The 27,559-nt window shown below is 35.9% G+C and overlaps 2 protein-coding genes across 2 annotated transcripts; both read right to left on the minus strand.

The window, feature by feature from the left end:
* Window positions 1–17,773: 17,773 nt before the first annotated feature.
* Window positions 17,774–18,947, minus strand: LOC113325013 (protein FAR-RED ELONGATED HYPOCOTYL 3-like). The gene is made up of 2 exons (XM_026573257.1): window positions 18,743–18,947; window positions 17,774–18,603 (listed from the first exon to the last, which is right to left on the minus strand). Exons 1-2 carry the CDS (start codon window positions 18,945–18,947, stop codon window positions 17,774–17,776), a joined length of 1,035 nt encoding a protein of 344 aa, XP_026429042.1.
* Window positions 18,948–20,861: 1,914 nt separating this feature from the next.
* LOC113323413 (ankyrin-1-like) lies at window positions 20,862–27,559 on the minus strand. The gene is made up of 14 exons (XM_026571712.1): window positions 27,327–27,559; window positions 27,124–27,211; window positions 26,960–27,022; window positions 26,693–26,866; window positions 26,450–26,581; window positions 25,671–25,810; window positions 24,752–24,838; window positions 23,787–23,912; window positions 23,063–23,206; window positions 22,876–22,935; window positions 22,138–22,239; window positions 21,676–21,846; window positions 21,516–21,595; window positions 20,862–21,127 (listed from the first exon to the last, which is right to left on the minus strand). The coding sequence occupies exons 2-14, from the start codon at window positions 27,152–27,154 to the stop codon at window positions 21,073–21,075; spliced, it is 1,365 nt and encodes a 454-aa protein (XP_026427497.1). The 5' UTR covers window positions 27,155–27,211; window positions 27,327–27,559; the 3' UTR covers window positions 20,862–21,072.

Genomic DNA, 27,559 nt, shown 5'->3' on the forward strand with positions numbered 1-27,559 from the left:
GTGCTAAAAATTGGAAGTTAGCCTTACCCAACGGTTTTTGGTCACTAGAGTAGTAGCCAGCCCATAAAATTAAAATGCGTATGTAGAAGTATTTTCCAAATTTCGTTTACACTAAGGCTAACCCCGGTGGTTTTCTAATCTAGCAGCTAGATTGGCCATCCACGTCAGTTAGGGAAATTTCCCAAGTCTTATGGGATGGCTAATCTATCAGCTAGATTAGTAGTCCACATCATCTAGGACCACTGTCCAGCGTTGTTGGTTCAGCGTTTTAAATTTCAGCCGTTAGATCAAATTTTATGATTTTTGTGATCCGTGTGATTTTTGTGAATTTTGTGAGCGCTGAACCATTCAGCGTTGGGACCACTTTTTGAGCGCTGAATCATTTAGCGCTTTAAATTTCAGCCATCAGATCAAATTTTATGATTTTTGTGATCCGTGTGATTTTTGTGAGCGCTGAACCATTCAGCGTTGTGACCACTTTTCGAGCGCTGAATCATTCAGCTTTTCAATCTCGCTGCTAGTTGAATCGCGAGCACTTGCTAGGAGAGAGAAGTAGATAGAAATAGTGTTAACTTTTTTCTCACACTTTTTTCTTAATGTGCAACACTTTTTGGCCAATCTAGCAGCTCAATCTAGCCCATAAGGGTTAGCCTAATGGTGGGTCTAGGGATTCGGTGGAATTACATTTTTCCTGCTCTGTTTGGTTGTCGAAATCACTGTAATTATGTTCCAATGGAAATCATTTTTGTAGCAAGTTCTTCATATGGAATCTGATCCATCCCTACTAAAATTTGTTGGAAACTTATCACAGGATTTATGGATCCACTTTTTTTAACTCCAAATCATATATGTATATATTCAATTTTAAGATTTTTAGGGAAATGCCGAACAATACATAGATTTTAAAATAAGAGAATTTTTTGAATTATAAGAATTTTAACCGTGTTACCAAATATACGAGAGATTTACATGAATTTTAGAATTTATAATTCCGTGGGATTATAAATCGCTGGAAATTGTGAATTTTACAAACAAACCCATCATAAAAAATTTCTAATTCTATATTAAGCATCGGCCAACCATCAAGTGGTTTGATGGTTGGCATGCTCCCTCCTACTGTGGAGATAGGAGTTCGGACCCCGTAATTGCCATAAATAACTCCTTATAAGGAGTTGAGGATGTAGCCCAGGAGCACTGCTCCAAATTATCATCGTGTTTGTAAATTACTCCAACCTTCTGGGTTTTCCTCTTTATTTTTTCTTTTTTTAATAACCAAAAGTTTTATTAACCACTAACCACCTTACAACAAAATATTTTGTCCCTTTATAAGACCATCTAAAAGTTTAGCTTTCAAAACAATACTATCAAAGTCATTCGTCATATAACATTTTCTGTGAGTTCAACTTTATTTTGCTAATTTATCTGCTTCCCCGTTTCAAATCTTGTTAATATATTTGTGTTTTACCTTAGTAATATTACACAAGAAAGAAGACACATCTTTCAGAATTATCTTTGTTATCCAATCACAAGATGACGGCATGTTGTTTAAAACATTTGTTGCGTCCTTACACAGTCAGTTCTTATCCTGATGCTGCTTAGATTTAACCCTCCAGCCCATGGCACTGTTCTAAGTATTGCTAATCCTTTTGTTGTTGATCTTGTGGTGATTCGTGCGAAGAAATATATATCAGCAATTGTATGGTTGAGCCAATAAATTATGCCAACCCCATAAGATCCATCATCATCATCATATGACGCATCTACATAGAAAATATCATGCTTTATATCATCTAAACTATTTATGTTAGAATGTCGACTATTTTTCCTTGTTTTTGAAACCAGTTCTTCTGAGTGCTCCTTCCATTCATTTATGAAACTTTGAATCCTCTTTACACACTCCATTTTCGTATTTTCATATCTACCAACATATGATACTAAAAAATTCCTTCCACTCTCATGCATCAGATGAAAACCAAAACCGTACCCAATTGATAAAATTTGTATTATAATTGGGCATATGTATGCCTAACCCAAACCATATAGATCTAGTAAATAAATAAGCTGAAGTTTATTACAAATAAATGAGCTGAAGTTTCAGTATGATTATCATTACATGGTATGCATAAAGGATATAGATGCTTCAACACCTCATTCATTTTTGCTTTTAATGGTAGGACATACGTTGTCATTTTCCAAGTAAATAAATTTACTCTAAATATTGTTTTCATACGCCAGATTTTGTTCCAAAATTTATCAGAATTGTTATGATGTTCATGTAGAGCTGTCAAACGGGCCAAGCTAGGGTCAACCCGTCCCTAGCTTGCCAACCCGTACTAGGGTTAGGGTCAACCCTAGCCCTAGTACTATTCACGAACAAGCTCAAAACCCCAACCCTAGCCCTAGACGGGTTGGCGGGTTGGCTTGTTAATGTTATCAATTTAAAAATTAAATTTAAAATTTAGGATTGTTTAGGATTATCCATTTAGTAAAGGTCGAACCTAGGTCAATTTGGTGTTTAACTAGAAGCCCCACCACTGAGTTGTAAAGCGGACGTTTTTATTGCCACTTAATCAGCGATATAGCCGGTTACGGCGCTTTAGTTTTCTTAGGCAGAGAACCCTAACATCAACTAAGCATTTTACCTTTTTTTTTATCATTTTATAAGTTTAAATTAATGTGAGTAAGACTAACTCATTGTTTAAATTATGCTAGTCTTTTTATCAATTTAGGACATCCTGAATAAATATGTGATTGATGAATCTAAGTTGTAATTTAATTTATTGATTGATTATTTAAAATCTAAAAATTGTTATATTTGTTTGGGTAGATCCAAAATTAGCTTTATTTATTGATTTAAAATTAACTAATTCTAATATATGTTTGCAAATCATGAATTTTAAAGAGTTGGTGGGATTGAGGGATATATTTATTAATTTTGACGGGTTGACGGGTAACCCGCGGATTGGCCCTAGCCCGGCTTGTTTTCTAGTAGGGTTGTATATGCCAACCCTAACCCGGCCCGTTTAGACAACAAGCCAAACCGGGTCGGGTTGAAACAAGCCGGGTTAGGGTCAACCCGCAAGCCGGGTTATAAATTGACAGCTCTATGTTCATGAGAAAGTATTTTATATGTTGACCTAGTAAAGAATTCCCCATTCGTTGTTCCTACTCACCTTAGCCTATCTTGATTATCAATGTTTATATAAATAGATTTTACTCTAGAAGAAATCTCAGTAGGAAATGCACAATCAATCATAGGAACATTCTAATTACCTTCATTGTCAATCAGGCTAGACACATATATTAACTCATCATGTTATGAATCATCCAGTTATCTTTTGAAATTGTTATACTCCTCCCACTACCAACCTCCCGGATACTATTCAACTTGATAACTTTTAAACCTTTTTTAATGCTCATCCGTATTCAAGAGTTATTGTACTTACTACTTATATTGAATGTGTGATTCCTAGGAAAGTATTTTCCTTTGATCTATCTCATAGTCCATTTGGGTTATTTAACAATCCCCACCCTAATTTACTAAACAAAAGAGTATTCATTATATTTGGATCTCGAATGCCCAGTCCACCACAAGATTTGGGTGTACGAACCTTACACCAGACTCTTGGATAATGGGCATTTTTGGATCATTCTTGTTCCACCAGAAATTTCTTTGCATTTTATCAAACCTCTCCAATACAGATGAAGGAGATTCTAAACATTGCATCTGATATATCTGAAAAGCAGATAATGTGGAGTTTGTTAGAGCATTGCTGGTTAGAACTCGCATGTATTGCTATCTCAAGCATGTTTGTCAATGTGAGTGATCAAAACTATAAGTCTTGATTTCTAGTCTATTATAGCTAAGTCTCGGACTAGGATAGAAAGTGTAGTTGAGCTCAAGGACTTTCATGGCGATTCATCATATAAGTAGAAGAACTACTCAAGGAACCGGTGGAACTTCTTGACAAAAAGGTATGTGAAGACTTGAACTTATCTGTCACTCAAAAGTCTATCTACTCTATCTCCTACTATTTGAGACAAGAAGTCGTATGCTATATATATAAACTTGGATTATACACATTTGGTATTTCGAGCCGAGTATACCTCGCCTATCTATATCTCGAAATATGTGTTGGTAAGCTTTTCGCTTCGATCAAGTTTATCTTTACCATGTGACTAAAGTCATGATATGTTTCAATCATCTTGAAAATTGCTTTGACGAGAAATGGTGTAACAACTGTATAACGTCCTCTAAGAATGTTTCAATGATTGAAATGAGAGTTTAGATTACATAACCAACGGTGGACATAAGCATTGTTGTGAAACACATTTATGTATAAGTCATATTCCTTGAACCAAAGTTTGCGAACTTTGTTGATCAAGAGAACCGGAAGAATGGCGTGAGCCAAGTCCGCGAACTCAGTCCGCGAACTTTCGAAGTTCTCAAACCCGAGAATTTCTGCTGGAGTTGACAAACTACTTGCGTGAAACTATGTCCGCGAACCGGTGAAGTTCTCATACCCGAGAATTTCTGCTGGGGTTTGTAAACTCTGCCCGATAACTTAAGTCCGCGAACCTAGTCTGTGAACTTGAGAAGGTTATATATCTGAAGATGACTTCTGAACTTAAACTTAAAAAGACTAAGGAATGCAGTTTTCAAACCGTGGATATAAAAGTTCATGAACCGATTCAAGTGAATCAAATCATCTTTGCTTCAATTGTGTCTTGTGTAGTACATGAGATTTCCTTGCAATTGAATAACTCTCTAACTAGTTCATTTGAAGTCATTTGAACTAGTTATGGTGAAGAAGAACATGGTTGATATGAAATACTCATATGGCTAACCTTTTGGTTAACTATTGTTGAACCAACAAGTGCATACATTTGGGTACGATTAACAAACCTAGAAGCGTGCATTGTCAAGTGTGTATAACAAGCTAAGTTTTCGATATAACGGTTGAGAAATATTAGCTTGAATCTAAATCAAGGTTTCATCTAATGGTGGATATTGAATGTTTTCTTACTAAGCTAACATTGATTGCAAACCCCGATTTGAAAGACTATATAAAGGAGACATTTAGTATTGTGCAAAACTAATCCCCACACCTTACGTGTGATACTAGTTTGCGTGCTAGAGTCGATTCTCCTTTAACCTTTGGTTTTCTTCTTCTAAAACCAGGTTAACGACTAAAAGACTTCATTGGGATTGTGAAGCCAGACCGATACTACTTTTATCGTAGTTGTGTGATCTGATCTTGCGTCTTCTATCGTACGAGTACAATCAGATTGATTGGCTTGAGATTGATATCTCTGATAGGCAAGATATAAAAAGTAATCACAAACATCTTCGTCTCATTGTTTGTGATTCCGCAACATCTTGTTTCGGTACCATACGATTAAGATTGTTGTGAGGTGATTAATAACTCTAGACTGTTCATCGGGAATATAAGACCGGATTATCAATTGGTTCCTGTTCACCTTGATTATTATCAAAAGACGGAACAAAAACGTTAGGGTTTAACTGTGGGAGACAGATTGATCCTTTGATAGACTTGTCTGTGGGAGATAAATTTGTTTATTGTCAAAGCCTGCGATTTTTGTTCGTAGCAACTCTTAGTTGTGGGTGAGATCAGCTAAGGGAATCAAGTGCGCAGTATCATGCTGGGATCAGAGGCGTATGAGCATAACTGTACCTTGGATCAGTTAGAGATTGATTGGGGTTCAACTACAGTCCAGTCCGAAGTTAGCTTGGAGTATGCTAGTGTCTGTAGCGGCTTAATAAAATGTGTGTTCAATCTGGACTAGGTCCCGGGGTTTTTCTTCATTTGTGGTTTCCTCGTTAACAAAATTTCTGGTGTAGGTGTTATTTCAATTTCCACATTATATTGTTTTATCTTTATAATTGAAATAATACAGGTTGTGCGTTAGATCATCAATTAGAGTAATCCGACCTTTGGTTGTCGATTGTCATTGATTGATCCTTGGATATTGGTCTTTGGTACCATCCAAGTTATTCCTTGTATTTGATTAGAACTCCCAGTTCTTTCTTGAGTAAATCAAATCAAGAAGAGAGATATAAACTCGTTGATATACTTTTAGTTGATTGAGTCTTGTTGATTCTCTTAAAAGTATATTCGAGTTTGTCCATACAGATTGCTGAGAGAAATATTGGGTGGTGTTGTTAGACCCCCGCTTTTTCAGAGTTAATCAGCACAATACGACCTGCTTGAGCTAATAACTTGGTTTTCTATCCATGGAGAGTCTTTTAAGCTTTCTCAAGTAAAGGTTCAAAATTTAGGGCTCTTTTGTCTATTAAAAAACAGTGGTGTTCCCAAGTATTTTTCATCCTTTGAGATTCTTTGAACCCTCGTCATTCTAGCTAGAATTTTCATATGCTTATTTTGAACCTTCTTACTAAAAACTACCCCTGATTTATGATAATTAATATTTGTTCAAAGATTTACAAAATATGTCCAATATATTCATTAACTGCCTGACTTCGGAGATATCTTACTTACATAAAATAAAGCAATCATTTGTAAACAGAAGGTGATATATAATCATACAATTTATATCTATCTGCATACCCGAAAAAGTTTTATTTTTTTCAGCATGAGCAAATAATCGAGACCAACCCTCTAAAGTTGTGATAAATAGATATTGAGACAGAGGGTCTCCTTGTCGAAGACCCCTCGATGAGTTAAACTGTATCCCTGGAACCCCATTTAACAACACCGTAGATTTTACAGTTGATATTCATTCATATATCATATCACACCATCTTTTTGAAAATCCAAAGTTCTTAAAGATACGCATTATGAATTGCCATTCCATTTTATCAAAAGCTTTTGATAAGTCTAACTTCAAAGCTAAAAATCCTTTTTTAGTTTTATTAGTGTGCATGGAATGAAGCATTTTTAGCAAGAAAGGATTTTTAGCTTTAAAGTTAGAAAAATGATTCACATAGTTCGATGGATTCTCAACCCAAGTTTCTCAGCAATAATATTCACTATGAAAAGATGTTGGACAAAAAATATGTATTTGATTGTTCAAAAAAAATAAAAAATCATAGCCGGATCAATATAGGCAACATGTAAAAATGGGAAACTAATATTATTCTGATCACCTCTGTAATGTTGCCTTTATAAATAAAGCACACAATAAACTAGAACAAAAAAGTCGTAATGTGATTCATCTATCAAGGTAACTATGACATAAAGCCTCATTTGGAAATTCATCCATAGCTAAGTTCTGTGACATCACTTAGACGAATCACAAATAAAAAATAACCATTAGGTATATTCATATGCACATGGCAAACATCAAATTTTTCCATATATGCACCCACTATGGGTATCCAAAGTGTCAAACATATATTCATATATGTCAATTATAACATATAAGCATACATGACAGACTTTACAACGAGCTATTGAGTGTCCATCGGTACATGGTCTACATGTCGCTCATTGGTCATTCCAGCGCTAGCGCTAGTCATGATTTCTCTCGTTGGTCTGATCATTGCCCATCAGTTCCTCGTCCAACATATACAATTTTCCCCTCTATAAATACCCAATTTCAAACTCATTTGAACTCACACCCAAATTTCTAAATCTCTTTAGAATTTCTCAATCTCTCAATCTTCTTCAAATCTAAAAAGATCATACCTTCTCTACAATTCTTAATTTCTTGTATTATGGATTCACAATCTCAAAGTCAACGCAATGACAAAGCTAAAAAGGTGAAAGTCTGGGGTGCAAAATACAACCTCACAGAATATGAATGCATTTGTCGTAATTATGTTTTTTTTACCCAAGATTGTATCGATGGTGCACAACAACATGGTAACACTCTCAGATCATCTCTTAAATTGTCGTACAAATTCTAGTTCTGAATATAATTAGTCATTTCAGCATAATTTCTTGCAGGCACACCTCTTTGTGGTTGAATCTCAGGCCTCTTAGTCCACTCCTGATCTTGATAGGTTTCCTGAATTGCCATGTTATGAAAATTATGCAAGTGGGCATAATGAAAATGCGGGGGTCTAACAACCACACCCAACAATTCTTTTGGCAATCTAAGAGGACTTACTCCAATATACTTTTTAGAGAATCAACTAGACAGTCAGACTTAATCTAGAGTAAAGTATATCAAAGAGTTTACTATCTCTAACTCTTAATTCAATTTGCAATCATCAAATAGAAATCTGCGAGCCTGATTGAATAAGAGGAGTAACTTGAACGGTACCAAAGACCAATGTCCAAGTGTCAATCAATGTAAATGAACAACCAAAGGTTGGATATTCTAATTGATTGATCTTAACGCACAACCTGTGATATTTCAATTATATAACAAAATATAATGCGGAAAAGAAATAACACATACACCACAATTTTGTTAACGAGGAAACCACAAATGCAGAAAACCCCGGGACCTAGTCCAGTTTGAACACTACACTGTATTAAGTCATTACAGACACTAGCCTACCACCAATTAACTTCAGAATGGACTGTAGTTGAACCCTAATCAATCTCATATTGATTCAAGGTACAGTTGCGCTCCTTACGTCTCTGATCGCAGCAGGATACTACGCACTTGATTCCCTTAGCTGATCTCACTCACAACCAAGAGTGGCTACGACCCAAAGTCGAAGACTTGATAAACAAATCTGTCTCACATAGAAAATTCTATAGGATTGAATAAATTTGTCTCCCACAGAAATACCCAAGAGTTTTTGTTCCGTCTTTTGATAAATCAAGGTGAACAGGAACCAATTGATAAACCAGACTTATATTCCCAAAGAACAACCTAGTATTATCAATCACCTCACAATAATCTTAATCGACTAGCGAAACAAGATATTGTGGAATCACAAACGATGAGACAGAGATTGTTAGTGACTACTTTCTATCTTGCCAATCGGAGAAATAAATCTCAAGCCAATTTTACAATTGTACTCGTACGATAGAAACAGCAAGATCAGATCACACAACTACAAGAGAAGTAGTACCGGTCTAGCTTCACAATCCCAATGAAGTCTTCAAGTCGTTAACCTACAGGGTATCGAGAATAAACCCAAGGTAAAGGAGAATCGACTCTAGCAATACAACTAGTATCACACAGGAGGTGCAGGGATTAGGTTTCCCAGTTTTTAGAGTTCTCCTTTATGTAGTTTTCAACTCAGGGTTTGCAATCCAAGTTACCTTGGTAACAAAGCATTCAATAATCACCGTTAGATGAAAAACCTAATTCAACCAAGCTAATATCTTTCAACCGTTAGATCGAACTTAGCTTGTTGCACACAAATGAAATGTACCCTCATTTAGGTTTATGTAACCGTACGCAAACGTGTACACTCATGTTGGCTCAAATAGTTAACCTAGGTTAGCCATATTTTTACTCTCATATTAACCTTATTCATCTTAACCATGACTAGTTTAATGACTCAACTGAAACTAGTTAAAGAGTTGTTCAATTGCATAGAAGACACAATTGAAAACAAATCGTTTTGATTCACTCGAATCAATCATGAACATTATAGCCACGGTTTGCGAAGATTGCATTCTTTAAGATTTAAATGTTTAAGTTCATGAACAGACAGATTTGACAAAATAACCATCTTAAGTATGCTTATGGGTATGCGTACTTAAGCAACCGGATTTGAGTTTGTTAAGTTTCCAAACTCAGCAGAAATTCTCGGTATGAAAACTTCCGCCAGTATGCGTACGGTACGCATACTTAAGGTGACTAGTTTGGGAATTTGTAATTCCCAAACTCAGCAGATATTTTCGGTTTGAAAACTTCTACCAGTATGCGTACGGGTACGCATACTTGTTGTCTCCTGGACCAATTTTGTATACACACATATGCATACACTTGGTTCCCAGTTTATGGATTTATACACTAATGTGCGAACACACTATATATACTTATATCCAAAGATGGTTATATCATCAATTCTTAATTTTAATCATTGAAACTTTGTTAGAGGACGTTATATAGTTGTTGTTCACAAACTATTTTTCATCAAAGCAATTTTCAATTTATTGAAATTATCATAATGAAACATTCCAAGGCTACACCAAATGATTGTATCACACAAACCACGTTAGATGTAACTCGGCAATTTTCATATGATCTTATTCGTACTTTCGTCACGAATGTAAGATGAACATGGCTAAAGCGAAAGCTTGCCAACACATATTTCGAGAAATATATAAGTGAGATAAACTCAACTCTAAATATCAAATGTGTATAATATAAAACTATATCGTAACACGACTTATGTCTCAATATAGGAGCTAGAGTAGAAATAGACTTTCCAATTGATAGATGAGTTTAAGTCTCCACATACCTTTTGTTGATGAAGTTCCACAAGCTACCCTTGGTAGTTCTTTGTCTTCAAATGATGAACGCCGAGAGATCTAAGCTCAACTACATTATCTATGTCCTAGTCTGAGACATCTATAAATAGGCTATAAATCAAGACTTATAGTTTTGATCACTAACATTGGCAAACATGCTTGAGATAGAAACGCATGCGATATCGACCGAGCAATGCTCTAACAATCTCCCCCTTTGTCAATTTTAGTGACAAAACTATCAATACATATGGATTACAAAATAAAAAATGAAGCTTCTCATCCACATGCTTGATCTCCTTGGCATCTTCAACACGACTTGAAATATTCGTCACTTCCAAGTACTCCAATGATCCCAAAGGTTGTAAGTTTAGCATCATCGTTGTTGAGGATCCGTAGCTTATAACAATGAGAAAACAAATGCTCTCAATCATTTTTATACAGTGTCATAGTATTATTACACAATATCAAAGTTCAATTGTATCACAACTTTGACAACAATACTATGGTGATATGTATCACTCCACCTTACTCAATACTTTATCTCAACATGAAAACCACTCCCCCTTACATAATGATCCGTAAACCATATGTATTTGTAGTATGAACTACACATTAATTCTCCCCCTTTTTGTCAATAAAATTGGCAAAGGTACGAAAATTAGTGGGATCCTAATGAAATTTCCACGGAGATACTTCATGACCAAAAGAGAACAACATACCAAAAAATTTAGATGCAATCATAAAGCCGAAGATAAATGCATTCATCAAGGAGTTTATAAAGATACAAGATAACCCCTAAAATATTCCACAGTCGCACTCCCCACAAAGATATGACGATTAAGCAAAGGTTCAAAAGAACTCTCCCCCATAAAATGTCATTCCCAAAGGAACAACAAAGGCGACCTTGCTTTTACAAGAAAAGAAGAATTTCTTTGGACAAAATCAAATCACATGAAAACATGAATTTGAATCCAGAGTATTCAACTGAATTATCCATAAACGAATTCATGATTAATACAATCAAAATGCACAATTAAATTAATCACAAGAAAACTCGTAATTAATTCAATCGGAATTACTCAACTAAATTAACCACAACGTGATCAATTCAATTGGTCATGCTCGACATAAGAGAACTCACGAAGAAACAACTAAAATAACCAAAAGAGAATGATCAATTTAGTTGGTCATGCTCAAACATAAGGAACCTTACGGAGCAACGCAGTATATGCACAAAGATGTGGATTGGAGATTGACCAATACTGCGGAATATACAAGGATTCATTCTATCTTTCATCACTACTTGCATAATGACATATAACAGCTTAATCCTTGTGAACAAAAGTTTTATCCTTTCTCTTATCAAACTAGTGACATAAAAGGCTTTAACTTTTGTTTGTCAAAAGTTCATTCTATCTTTTATCAATACATTCATATCAACATAATAGAGATAACTTTTGAACAAGTATGGGACAATCATAGTTCACGGACGCAAACACACATATCCCATAACAATTTGCAATATATAAAACCATAAAGATTAAAATTGCAAACATCATCTTCCAAAAAATTAATATAAATTAATAATTCTAAAACATGAAGATGAAAATGTTTGGAACTAGCTGACTCCATATTTTATTATTATTATTTCCATAACCTCATGGAAATTCCTTAACTTCATGAAATTCCTCAGTTTCATGATATTTCCCTCACATCAGGGAAAATACATCAAATTGGGAAAGGTGATGCGGGACCGAGCTTGCTAACTGGACGGCCATGCCCTAGCCGTGGCCGGTCCCACACCTTGCAATCTCCTATTTTATTAATTATTTTTCATCATCTCATGAAGATTCTCTAGTTTCAGCGAAACCCTGAATCCTTCATATTTTCTCAAAATGTTGCTCAAACGCGCATCAGAAAATATCGAAACTCTCAAGACTGAGACACGGACATTATGATGACAGAGGCATGTCTCCTTAACCGACCAAGGCCGGCCCTAGGGCTTGCAAATAGCTGGCCCCACATGTTTTAATAATTTTGACCTAATTTTCTCAATTGCTCATATTAGGTCCAAACTCTTCTCAAACAACTGGGAGTTTTCTCAAACGACCATCAGCTGGTCCCATGACCCCTTGGTCGGTCCCTCATCTCTCCATAATCAGGTTTTACTACCTAATGCTCACACGAGCATTATTTTAATAAATGATTAAACCAGCATTTAATCATCCTTTCACCAACTGGTCTTCAGAAGACTTTGGTATTTTGCTCATCTGAGCATTTGGGCGTTACATGGTCGATTCGTCATCCCATGTAGTCGGTCCCTCCTTCAGTTGATTTTCAATAAATCATCAATTGATCAAAAATTAGGGTTTCAAATCCAGAGCTCTGCAAAACATAATTCTGAGCAGATTCAAATACTAATAATTTTATGATGATCCTGTGATCAACACTTTTATTATTATGCTCGGCCTAGCTTCCAGTATATTAAATTAATATTTTATTTTATCTGTCCTGACACCAACAATTCATCAGATGAGCAATATTTGCTCAGACTAAGGAATATTGATTCAACTATCAATATTCAACAATTCAGCAAAATTTGCTCACCTTAAGTTATCAACATTTATTCGGCAATATACTTTTGTCTCAGCAGACATGTTGAATATTTGCAAATCACGTTCGAATCAACAACACAAGGACTCATCGTCTCATAAAGTCATCAACGGACTCCACAATCAGAGATGTCAATCGTGTCACATGGGGGATATTAACTAGGGTTTTGGTCTGGAGGTCTACGACACGTGTGTTCATACACATGATGAGAATGTGAGCAAGTCGTGCAATCAGTTGGAGGAATTAGAAAAGTAGTGGGTGAAAAATTAACCAAGTCTCTGCACGATGAGCAACTGGTTTTGACACGATTTCCCACTTCCCCACTCTTTGACTCCAGCAACATGGGATCAAGGTGTTTACAATTCTGGAAATATAAATAAGTCTTTGAATCATGATTTAAAGGACAAGACAATCTCTCATCAAGCAGACAACACGAGATTAACAACTCAACATATGAGCAATTACTCTCAGCAGAGCAAATTCAATCAATCAGAACTTATTTTATTTCTTCACGCAGAATACCCAACACACGTACAATCTTTGATCACCATTGATCTCACACATTTCTCAGCTTCCCTCCTACAGATCGACCCATCCTCTCTTGTGACCGAATTGACTCTGGAACTGCCATTGTCTTGGATTAGGCCGGAGTCTTACAGATTGATCTCTATAACTTAAAGCACTCCCTTCTTACAGTGAATCTGTGTGAGGTTGAGCTTTTGCTCAGTTTAAGGAGTCTCCTACGCACGGTCATCTCCTCAATTCCATAAAACCCAGCAAATCGTTTTTCCCCATCTACTCAAGAGTATTTACTGCATGAAGGAAAAGAACAAGAGGATGCAAAGAAGAATCAAGAGTGTGAAGATGAAAGGGTTTAAACTTGTGAAGAAATGATACAAGTTTTGTATATTTTTTGATGGAACAAGAAGAGGTTTCACTACCTGGAAATGTTGTTGAAGATGTTTTGATGGAACCAGAAAGGGTTTCACTGTCTAGAGATGCAGAACCACAACTTGAAAAATATGAAAATGTTGGTGTTTCATTAGATGCAGAACCATAGCATGAAAAATCTGGCAATGTTGGTGATGGAAATGAAGACAACTCTAACGGTGAAGATTTCTATGGAACCAGAAAAGTCTGATAAAGAACAAGGAGGAGTAGAAATAGAAGAGGTTTCGGAGTTAACTCCGAATACTCTCGAGGAAATCAAGGTGGCCGAGCAGGTTGAATTTGAAATGAAGAGATCTTCATCAAAGCCGGAGGTCGATACTGAGCAAGAAGAAAAAGGTGCCCAATTAAATCCGATTACCCTTGAGGAAATCAAAGTGGCCGAGCAGGTCGAATCCGAGGCCAAGAAATATTCTTCATCAAAGCCAGGGACTGAACAAGAAGAGGGTCCGGAGTTGACTCCAAAAACTATTGAGGATATCAAGGTGGCCGAGCAGGTTAAATCTAAGGCAAAGAAATGTTCTTCTTTGAAGCAAAATATTGAACAAGAAGACAATGAAACTTAGTTTATATATGATGAGGACAGTGATGATGTTATTCGGAAAATGGAATTTGTTTATGAAAAGCAAGGTTGTTCGTCAAATACAAAGATGGAAAGTGTATGCTACTATTCAAATGTAAGAATGGTAGAGGATGTAGCTGATTTAGAAGATGGTGGACCTGGATTCAGTTTAGGACTGACGCAGAGTGATAGAGAAAAAGAAGACGGTGAGCAAGGATCTCAACGCATCAGTCCCCAAAAAAAGTTGAGTAATATGATTACAAGACTAAAGGATAACAAAAGAAAAATTCAAGAACTTGTCAGATATCAGGATTATACACCTGGGAAAAGGAAAAGAACAAAGACTAAATGCGAACAAAGAATAAATCCTAATGAAAGGAGTATGCAGAAGGCGAAGAATGAGTAGGTGTATGAGGTGAAGGATGTGAAGTTGAAAGCAGTTGAAAACTTGAAAATTATGAGGGTACTCGATCAAAGTTAGATACCCCTTGTGAGTAGGTTTTTCAGAAGCAAAACTGAAAGGTAAGTGCTGAAACCAAAATTGGTTTTGTCAAAAAATGTGTTCCAAACATTTTTTTTTCCTTTTTTTCCAGCATTCACTAGCTTGAATTTTATAGCTCCACGACGTGGGAGAACAAGGAGCACCAACTGTTGATATCATGGAGGATGCTAGATATGTTGATGAGAAAGGGTGATGGTGACGTCGCGGGATACACCATTGAGTTTTACATCTTGAAATTGCAAAAGAACATCCTCAAAGAAGAGTTAAAACCAAATGGTAATTCGAAGTACAAGAGAGTTGTGTTTCTAAGCAAATTTTCCTATGTAAGTTTCCTCTATAATTCTCAAATATTATATAGTTTCCTCTAAAATTCTCTCATCTTTTACTCTTTTTATGACGTCTTGCTGAATAGTTTGATGGGTTTAACTGCATTAGCCATGTCGATGGCAGTTCTTATAAGTAAATTGAAATTTTATATGACTGGTGCGCGTATTGATATTTTTCTTTACAAACAACTATTAAGTCCAACTTAGATTAACAACTGGTACATCACCGTCTTAGCTCGATTGGTAGAGACCATGGTGTTTAGCCGTATAAATGTGGCTTCGACTCCGGCAAATGGTATAGAATTTCATCGAGCCAAGACATATGTTCTTTTGATTCCCATTTATTTTTCCTTAATTTTGATATCCTTAAAATGGTCAGCATCTAGATTATTGCATCAAAACCGTCTTATCATTTTAGAGATGTTAGATTCTTATGTTGGTATCTATTCTTTGTTAAGAACTGAATTTTTTGGAATAAGAAGAATAGTGTACTCGATAATTATTGATAATTGATGAATGAATTATACGGCGGTATCAGTGGCCCATGCTTGCTTCGGTGCATATTGTGCCAGTCCTCAAAACAGGTAGTTGTTGGTTATGTAGTTGATTTTGATGGAACCAAATTAGGTTTCACTGTTTAGGAAGAAAAAAAATGTCGCTCATTACGAAGAAGAAAAAAGCACTTGCATGTATGTCACTCATTAGGAATCTATTTTCTTGTATTTTTTTCATACATGTCACTCACTTGGAAAGAAATGTGGTAGTGAAATTGAAGCTTTCATCAACAAAATGGATTACAGTGTACACTTTCTATTCGTTCTGTTGCTGACAACAGTTGGAGATGTAGACCATTGGACACTATTAGCTTTTGATATTGAAACCGTTGAATTTTCTCACTACAACTCATTGGATTCCACTGAAGAAGAATGCAGGAAAAGTGCTGAAAGCATGAGACAGAATAATATCAGCATTTGCACAACACGATGAAAAGATCCCCCATGATGAGAAGACAAGTCAGCCAACACCATACACTATGCACACCCCTTCATGTTGTCAACAAATGGGGTAAGCTAGAACAATCATCACCTATGTTTGGAAGTTCGGTAAAACAATTTATTTATTTTTGGAAATTTTAAAGGAGTGCAAAATATTAAATATTAAAACATTTTTTTTTGGTTGTTTCAGGAATGATTGTGGTCTTCATGTTTGCTATTACATGAAGAGCCTCTTGAAGGGAAACATGGCGTCTCCTGAAGATGATATTTCAGAAAAGGTGCATCAAATGAGACCAAAGCTGGTGTGTAAGATCCTCCTTGATACATGAAGAGTCTCATGAGGAGAATATTTTCATAAAACTATTTATGAACATGACTATTTAAACCAAAATATACTGTCAACTATTTGTAAATTTGAATGCTTATAATAGTTTATGAAAGGTTTAAATTATGTATGAATGGTTTCAATTCGAGTATTGTCAATTACCTGGAAACAATGTTTGTAACGTTTTCAATTATGTTTAACCGAAACCATATTGGCGCATAATGTTATGTATGTCTGCTTTTTGATGAAACCAAAATGGGTTCCAGCGTATTTTGGTTTCACTTTAGCAGAAAATGATGAACCCAAAAAGGGTTACACCATATTGCAGGTGAAACCAAAAGGAAAAGGGTCGTATCACGGCTTTGTTTATACGCAAAATTGATATACTTCAAGGCATGGAACGTTTTCATATTCCAAAGGGAGAAGTCTAATTACATCGAAGTATTAAACTATAATAGAAAACACACCGACATTCGATACAGTGGTAACAAATCATGGAGATAATTCATAACACATTAAATTTAAAGAGAAAAAGCCAAGCCAATTACAACATACTTGGACAACTCATACATTGCAAAGTCACAAAAGTAGTGATCTAATCAAAAAGGTATCCAACCTATTTTGGTTACAAAATAACAGTAGAAATGATGAAACCAAAAAGGGTTTCAACATATTGCAGGTGAAACCTAAAAGGAAAACTTAATATAAATGAAACAAAGATGAAATACCAACAGGAAATCAACATGTTTTACTGTAGACAGGAAGACAAGAAGATAAAATGAACAATAACATATTGTAGTCGAAACTAAAATAAATACTCAAAGTTTACGAACTGTATGCGAAATGCTAATAGAATAGAAGAAGTCTAAACTAAAATTAAAAGTAAATCAGTCTCAAAAAGACTTCACAGCTGCTTCGTAGGGCATGTCCTTCGATTATGAGTACTCAATTCATTACAACCACCACAAGTTCTCATCTTCTTCTTGGGAATTGAACCTGTTTTAGGAATCTTTTTTTTCTTACTTGTACGACCTGATTGTGGTAAAACTTTAGGTCCATGAACAACAGACTTGGGTGAAATTGTCGCAGGCCTTTCAACTGTGGGAACTGGATGAACTGGTCTTGAATAAGACTCTCAATAGGACTTAGTGGTGAAGTAGTGTTCAAAATATTTATAGGGATCTTCTTCATTCCCCGTTATACACCTAACGACATGGGCGCAAGGGAAGCCATTGATTTTCCAGCGGTTGCAAGAGCATGTCTTTTCTTTCAAATCAACCCTTTGTGTTAATGAGGCATGAACTTCATACACAAATTCTGACGACTTGGTAACATTGTAATCACGGCCATGCATCTTATTGTTATAGAGTTCAGTTTCCATTTTTAGACATAAAACTCCTCGCCAAACGAACGATGTCGCAGATTCTTCATGACGGGTGCACATCATTTCCATAAGCTTCGGTCCTATTTTATCAAACATTACCGCGATAGGCATATCCCTCTCTTCCTTTATCCAAACGTTCAAACATTCAGCAACATTTGAGCACATCTCCCCATATCGACAGCCCGGGAAAAAAAAACTAACCAATTTATCAACTGGATTTCTACTAAGATAATCTTGTAGCTTCTGATTTTTAACCAGCATCAACTTATCCCAACTCTCCTTAAACTCTACATGTGTATTTGCATATGCACATTTTTCAAACAAATTCAACACATAATTGTTATATGTCTTGGCGGACTTAGGCAAGCATGCATGAACATTGTTTGTCATGTGCCAGTAACACCATCCATGATATGCACCTGGAAAAACGACGGGGATTTGGTTGACTAAACCACTACCTCGATCACTCACAAATGTAAGTTGTCTTTGAGGAGAAACAACATCCCTGAGATGCTCCATAAACCATTTCCAGTTCGCATCAGTCTCAGCTGAAACCACATCATAAGCTAAAGGATAAATTCCTGCAAAATAAAATGAAACGAAACATGAAAAACTGACAAAACAGCACAACAAAAAAATGATGAAACCAATAAAACATAAAAAAGGTTTCAGCAAAAAAAATGATGAGAAAAACTAACAGAAAAAGGTTCAGAACATTACCATTATTCCCGATTAGTCCTGTTGCTGCCATCAAGTGACCGAGATATTTACTCCTCAAATGTGTTGCGTCCATGAATAGCAAGGGCCGACAGTAATTAAATCCATGGATACATGCTCCGAAGGCAATGAACAATCTCACAAATTTTTGATTGTTGTCAGTTTCCAAAACAACATGCGATCCAGGATTAGTTTCAGACAATTGCATTGTAAACCAATGCAAGTAAGCAAATGATTTCTCATCCTCTCCCTATGCCATATTGAATGCATATCTCTTCCCTGCGTATGCATAATAACGACTTATGTCAAAGCCATATTCTCTTGTAATTTGTTCCATAATCTCCTTTGTCTTCTTCTTTGGGTTCTGTTTAATCTCATCCTTGATCAAGGAACTTATTAGCTTCTTTGATACATGTGGTACGTCAGTAAATCCAGCGCCACAAGTATGTTGATTATTTAACTCCTTGATAATAAAGGGACTTCCTTCGACACTGTCACAAGAAACAGCATACATGTGCCAATTACACTTGTCATTCTCCTTGTTAGCACAACAAGCACTGATCTGCAGCTTCTCGTTTCTTGTTACCTTATAGGCATAGCCATTTGCAGCATGGTATATCATCAAATCTTGACGCACTTGCTGCATACCTCCTGGAAACACTTACTCAACACTCTGAAAAAAACCTAGCCAACGAGCGGATTTCAACGGTTCTTTGACTATGTTAGGGTCATCATAATCAGTGACACTGGTAACTAGTTGTTGATTAATAGGTACAACTTCTGACCTATGGTATGATGAACTTGAACTCTCACCTCTGTGGCATACTGAACTTGAACTTTCACCTCTATGATATACATATAAGTCTAGTGTTGGCAACTTATTAAACAGAGAAAACACAGCAGCTGATTGGAGATCAAAATCAGACTGAAGAACCTTTTGCTGCTCACCAAATTTGTGAATGATTTCAATAGTGAATGGTGATAAATGAACCCAATTTAAAACAAATATTATCCTTTAAATCCATAAGAGTTGATCGTAAACCAATAAGAGACGACAATGAAGCTTCATTGTGACATACAACTGCAACAACAGAGTCCATATCTACAAAGAAAAGTATGGAACCAAAAAAGGTTTCACTCAATTTAAAACGTGAAAACCAAAAAATTACATCCATATCGATTTCAATATAAACAACGGCACCAGCAAATAATCAACATGAGTAAATGATTTCAATATGAACAGCAAAGAAAAAGTGTAACATTATTATAGCTTCTCTAATGAAATCAACTAGAAAATTCAAAAACAAATAAAATCTGTAAAAATACCTGAAAATAGAATTTGCGTTCCTGATGAATGTGGTTCTACTACTCAATGTGAAGATGATAGACTTAACATGAAAAATCGAAGCATTAAACTATTACTTCTATTCCTTTCTTCAAATTAAGCTGAAAAGAAGATGAGAACGAAAAACCAAATTTCTTCAGTTTCTTCAATCAATTTCGATCTTCAACTAAACTGAAGCGAAAAAGAGATCTCAAAATTAGTTTATGAGATGGTCAAATATGAAATTGAACTGTCGAAAGAGATAAGAATAGTTTGTGAATTGAAAATATCGATGAAACTGGTATAAATCTGATATATTAACCCTAAAATCTAAACACAAAAAGGTTCCGATAGAGAATATCTCGGATCCTCTCTGTGAATCCGATCTCCATAACCTCTATTATATTTCCGCCAAAATTTTCATTATAAAGATCATGTATATATGAGATTCAGGGCAGAATTGGAATTATAAAATCAACTAAAAACTTAATTTAATTATTTAGAATTGAAATGGATTTTTGTTCCAATTTCATTGGATACAGATTTCATTTAGCCCAAACAATAGGAAACAGTATCACCCTGATTATTTAGAGCTTAATATGTTTAGTATCTGGGTTAGTGTTTGAAAAATAGTTTGGTTTTTTCACGGGCCTTCTCTACATTGGGGAAGAAAATGGTAGGTCTTAAATAATTTGAGTAAGCCTCAAATTAGCCAGGTTCTGAATACCATCTAATAAAGGGTACACCGACTAACTTACCACGAATGACTTGTAAAGCTAAAAACTTGGAACTTCGAAAGACGAAAAGAACATAAATCTGTTTTCTATAAAAGAGTAAAACAAACTCAAAACTATTTCCTTGCACAGATTTAGAAAATTCTTGGAAAAAAAATAATTATGACTACAGTATAAACAAAAATTTCACAAAATCGTTTTGTAATTTGTAAATATAGTAAATACTAAATACTCTGAAATCTCAGAAGCCCGTTGCTGGTAAACAATAACCATTCCTAAGACTTCTGCTGGTTTGCAGCGTGAAATTTCCTCCCGGCATCAACAGCTTCCCTGTAAAATTAACAATACAATAAAAAAGTTAGGGATGGAAGCCCAAGCAACATGAAATGTAGAGAATATTGTACATTTGTTGCTTGCCTGTATATTATTGTCTGGGGTCCAAAATTAGGTGAAACATTGTTAAACAAATAAATCTCAAGTCTTTGAGGAGAATTTGTTATGAGATAGTGCTATGCTTATTCATGATATAATATGTTAGGGTGGAGGTATCCTGCTTTTCTTGTGATGCACATAGAACGTTCAAGCAGTTTGGCATTACTAAAGATGATTTGAGCAACTCCGGAATCCCAGTCAGTATTTTAAGTAATACAAAAAGTATAGACTTTTCAAACACGAACTACCAAATTCATAACCAGATGGAAAAGGCTGATGTAGTAACCTGAAAGCAATTGCAAGCTCCTTGCTGTCAGGATCTAGTTGAACACCCTCATAGAAAGCATTTGCTGCTTCCTCGAACCTCTGCATTTCAGCTAAATTTATCAACCATTCAAATTGATTAAAAGAAAATCGAAGGTAAACAAAAATGAATCTATAGATACCTGCAACAAACGCAATGCTGCGCCTTCCCTGTAACAAGCTTTATGCCAGTCTGGTCTCAGCTCTCTGCAAGCCTTGGCATCTGTTAAGGCATGTTCGGGTTGTCCCAAGCGAATATAACAAAGGCTTCTGTTAGATAGTAGGGTAGCATCACTTGGGTCGAAATTGATAGCCTGCATTTGAGAACCACAAAGGATTAGTTACAGCCATTTAGCGAGATTTCAAGGAAGGTGCTTCTAGAGAAGAAAAAACCCGTGAACCCGATCAATCCAGTAATTTGACCATCCTAAAACAGATAACTTGATTTTGAAAATTCAAAATTGTATATAACGAGACTTAGGTGTGAAAAAGTGACTCAAACAAACACCTCGTGAGCAAATATCATTTTGGTAATCAAAGACAAATCTAAATAATCATCTTATTTGAATCAAGATACAAATTGATAAATTATGTGAAAATGTTACCTGTGTATAAGCATCTACTGCCATATGAATATCGTTTCTCTTGAAAGCTTTTTCACCTCTTGATTTAGCCTCTAGAGCTTTCTTCTTTGCCTCGGGTGTAACCTGAATAAAATGTGAAAAACATGTAGTATATTGGTAGAACACAGAGAATGAAGATGAACTCATACAAGATGCAGGCTGACAAACTTATTCATCATCTTGAAAATCACGCGTGAATAAACACAGATGCAACACAAAAGCAGTTGAAAGATAATAAATATTTCACACATTAGCTATTTTTATATGCCTTCAAACTTAAAAGTTAATCATCTACCTATCGTAGCCAGGGCCCCGAGCTTTTTTTTTTAAAGTAAATAAAATTTCTTGAAAGTATTAAGTGAATAATGCTGCATATTAACAGGCTACAAATATCGTGGAATGGAATAAAAACTGCCTACCTACTAACAAACAAGCAAAGAGTAACAACCCCAACCCCTTTGACAAACATCGTGTATTGCATCACTCCTTAAGGAATAACCCAAATGCATTTGAAAGGGAATGCATTATCATGTGATGTAACAAACTCAAGTGTGTATTTTACTGTTTGCTTCTCGTGGAGTTTAAACATGAAATGCAAACAACTGAGAAGTCAATGAAAGCATTAACTAATGATGTTTACTGTAAAATGAAATCGGTCTCCCAAGTCACTTTGAATCAAGAAACTACAAGCAAAATTAACTCAGCAGGCAAGAAGATAACCTCCGGAATATTCTGCTTTTGTAAACTAGTATCTTTAGACTGATCAACTTCCTTAATTTCCTGCACCATTACAATTCAAAGGTTGGCCAAATCAAATCAAGACAATGCACGAAAGAAACTAAAATGTTCCCGGATCAATTAAGAATCTTATCGAAGATTTGCAATAATTCAGAAGTACACAGACTACCTGCTGTTCAGCTTGCATATGTTTGATTAGTCCATCAATGCTCCAGTCTGAAATAGTTTGAACAGGGGATGTCAACGGAAACAGAACCTCCACAACACCAGAATTACCTCTAGCAGCAGCAACTTGTATGGGCTTCAGACCATCCTGAGAAAAAAGCATAAAGAAGAAGGAAAATGAAAAAATCACATCATAGTGACACTCGGCCACTAGATTATCACAACTACGCGGTGATAACCATTCTCCTTCTTAGGAGTTCACTGATTCATCCATATTAAACATGAGATGCTACGCAGATCAGAGAATTCAAAAGATCTATGATATCAAACAATTATTTCATGTATGAATAGAACCGCCAAATAGAAGGATGTCAGGAATAGTTATAAATTATAAAAACCTAATATTTTACCAATACAATTTTGCAAACCAACAAGTCATGACGAATACTAAGCGTAAAGTAAACAGCTTATATCAAAGATCCTCCAACAAGAAAGGAGTCTCCATCAAACCGATCACGTTGGAGTTGTGCTATGCAATCAGACTTTCAAAAATACATCGTTACAGTGCACAGTTGCTTCCATTAAACTTGAGGTCAACACTTAATTTGAAGATTTCGCGAGGCTCTTTAATTACACATAAACTTGACAACATGCGGAAACAAACTATAGGAGTTCCCACAATTTGGTTGGCTTCTGAAACTATTAGGAAAAATAAGCAATTGCCTTACCTCATCCGTGAGGTTGGGATCAGCTCCAGCTTTTATCAAGCAGTCGATAACATCAAAATCTCCAATTTCAGCAGCAATGAGCAAAGGAGATGCTCCACCGGCACAAACGTTTGGATTAGCCCCTGCCTGTACAGATATAAAGGAAAAAGTCAGTCCTCAATCAAATATTGGTACGCATGCATGGAGTTACACCAAGAGCCTATTCAAATTAGTAAACCAGACAATCTAATGCAGACTGCTGTATCTCCTCCACTCTAGTTAAACATTGACGCTAACTCAAACTATAAACTACTCTAAGTAATTATTTGGATCTAACATCTGGATACGGCAGGAGTCGAAGATTTTGACCAGCATCATCTGGTTGTGTGCGTTCGCGTTAAGAACTCTAATCCCAGAAATCATTGTGCTATTCTTCATTATTATTACGTGGTTTGATCCATTTAAATCAAGGATAAGGGTAGTTCGACTCTTCCTTCCTTTCTGATGCAAGGAACAAAGAAACCACCTCCAGATCGGCATGGAAAATAGAAACTTTTACAACTTAGTGGCGTACAGCCCATTGCACGCCCACTTTCAGAAAAAGTTTGTAAGGACATTCTCCTCCTTTTGATGATTTTTTAAAGCCAAGTCAAGCTGATAGTAGCTAGACGTCTGTGGATATAACAATGTAGCGTGCTTCAAGTCTTATTATCCTAATAAAATATCTTATTAAACTTGCGTACTTTGTATAAAATATGCTTGAAATACGGTAGTTTATATAACCAGCTACTTACTACTATCTTTCGAGGCTAGAGCAGAGTATACTGTATAAGCATATTATGTCTGTACCCATAAACAAAATAATGGCTGGTGGAAAAACAAGGAATTTGGATTTCGTGGAAGTTATGATTTATAAAAATCAAACATCTGCAAACCGATTTTTCAGAAACACAATCGGGTCCAGAAGGGTATTTAAATTACCTCACCTTAACTAACAGCTCTGAACATGGTAAAGCTCCAGCTGCTACAGCGGACAGAAGAGGAGTAATACCATCATCAGTTTCCGCATTGGGCTGCAAAGGTACAAACCAGATGAAGATCAAGCTAAGAACCGAACACTTTGGTTACAAAATTCAATCTGTGATAACATCAATGTCCATAACTAAGAGACCTACTTAAGAAAATTGATGAGCAAATATCTATCCCATATAGGGTTATCATGTGAAGAATATCACAGAACGGTTATTAATCTTCTAGATTACTATGGTCTTTGTCTATCAAGCTCAGGAAAAAGTACCTTAATGATGATAAAAAAAAACATAGACATCAGACATAACATCATTGCACAAGGAATAGAACACCTTGAAATTAGTTATATTAGTAAATGATTTCACTAAGTACCATTACTTCAAAGAAGAAGAGAGGAAAAGAATATAATATAGACTAGGGGGGGAGCCAAGATTTGAAAAGAGGGGGTGCAAAAAAAAATATCCAAAGGAGACATCACTCATCAGTTCATTCCTTCGTCGCAGTTCAAGTGCATCAATTATCAGACTCTCGTGGCAATATATTGATGTCATATGAAAATGGGCATCTAATAGGGTGTGAATTTACTTGGGCTTTTAATGGGGGTGCAAAATTTACTTGGGTTCTTTAAACAGGGGGTGCAATATTCAGTTTTTTCTTATTTTGGGCTTACAAAACCATGAGCCAGTGGAGATTTTGGGCGAGCAAGGGTATGCAATTGCACACCCTTGCTCTACATTGGCTCCGCCTCTGATATAGACGGGAAATTCCTATGGATAACTAACGCTTGAATGGCGAAGAAAAGGAAAAGGGTTGAAAATTGCTGCATATCAAGGCAACCAAGAATATAAAATACAAAATATTAGAAGAATAGAATACATTAGCTTGGTGTTCTAATAAAATTTTCACGGCATTTGCTTGTCCATGACCAGCAGCCCAAATGAGTGGTGTACCAGCATCACTTTGTGAATCAACCTCAACCACTTTAGAGAGCAAGAGGTTGAGCAGCTCTGTGTTTCCTGCACAAATTGTCAATATTCTGACCAGTTAGCATGAAATACAACTATATCTTGCATGGAGGTATATTTTCAGCAATATGTTCCAGAAGTTTGATCTCATTCAAAACATATTTCACACGATTGGCGATAGATAATCCCCTAGTTTATGCATGACAATAGAAGACGGCATTATCTCCCACAGTGATCCCACCATCAGTTTATCTACAGCCAAGACCACAAGGACTACTTCCAGGGGATCATTAAGGACCGCATCAAAGCTCTTGACATAGCAATGAGTTACCAACATGCTTAGGCCTTACATCTTAAACCTTTCTATCAACTCCGATTTCTTTTCTGAATTGAATAACAGGTATTGCGCCTTTCTTGCATTAAGTTTTTGTAAGTTTCATTTCTGACTAAAGCAACCATGTTATATGAAGTTTTATTAAAAGAATACTAGCAACATAGAGAGGGGACACTTCAAAGTAAGAGACCAGCTCCAGCTAACTACATACAATTGAAATAAGTTCTATGAAACCATTCAACTTTCCTAACTGGAAAAAGACATGATATATATAAACTTCAATCATGCAGCTCACCTAAGAACAGAAAGAAAAAAAGAAAAGAAAAAAAAGACATAAAAGTACTTGTCGAATATACCCATTCCAGCAGCATGATGCAAAGCAGTGGCTCCTAATTCACTAGAAGCATCAGGATTTGCACCGCAATCGAGAAGATATTTGGCAATGTTATTATGTCCTTGTCGAACAGCATGAAGAAGTGGAGTGTCACCTGCAAAGGCAGTAAGAAAATGCAGACACATCAAATATAATTATTAGTAAAAGGTTGTTGCCATTAGCAGACATAGTAAGTTGACTGCAAAAGAGAGATTTATGTAATCACCATCCTCGTCTTTTGTATTAACATCGATCTTCAATTCCTCCACTAAGTACTTGCAAACTTCAATTTTTCCCTCTCTAGCAGCAAAATGAAATGCCCCACGTTTATTTGCATCTTTAACATCTTCAACAGTTTTCTTTAACCCTTTCCCTTCATCGTCAAGCTCTGCTGCTAGTTCTGATAACATATATAAACAACTAAACTCAGGAAAAAAAAAACAATACAAAAATCAATAGAAATTGTCATCAGTTCAGAGTTATTATAACTTACTCTTGAATAGATCAAGGTCCCCAGTACGAGCAGCATTAAGAAACTGCTGAACTTTTTCTCTAACTGAAATCCAGAAGAAGAAGAAGAAGATGCTGTTATTGAAAAGGAGAGAAAAGAAACATCAAAAATTAAAACACTAAATCTTATTGACGCCTTTTGAATACCTGCAAGAGCTTCAGAAGCATCAGGGGCCATTACTATTTCTCTTAAATTCGTGGGGTTTTTTCTCGTTTATCCAAACTTAACTTCAGCCTAATAGAAATGACCAGTGAATGGGTTTAGATTCATCGTAAATTTCAAAACCCTAATAATAAACAAAAATCAATACCTTACAATTAATAGTGAAAGTGTGTTTTGTTATGCTTACCTGGTTGGTGTTGCTCAGCTCAGCAGAGACGGTGGTGGTGGTGTGGGGTGGTGGGGGTGAAGGAATGGGAGTATTCTGCGTTTTCCTGATGAAGAGATGAAGAATCCAACTCTAGCCTACCTTTAGTAAAGAGAAGAAGGTTTTACTTGAGACGACCAAGGGTTTTGCCACGTGATCTGATACCAAGCCTTAAAAGTATGAAACGCTAGTACCGGAACTTGCTACGGCGTGCT

Source organism: Papaver somniferum, chromosome 11, assembly GCF_003573695.1.
Source record: "Papaver somniferum cultivar HN1 chromosome 11, ASM357369v1, whole genome shotgun sequence".
Lineage (NCBI taxonomy): Eukaryota > Viridiplantae > Streptophyta > Magnoliopsida > Ranunculales > Papaveraceae > Papaver > Papaver somniferum.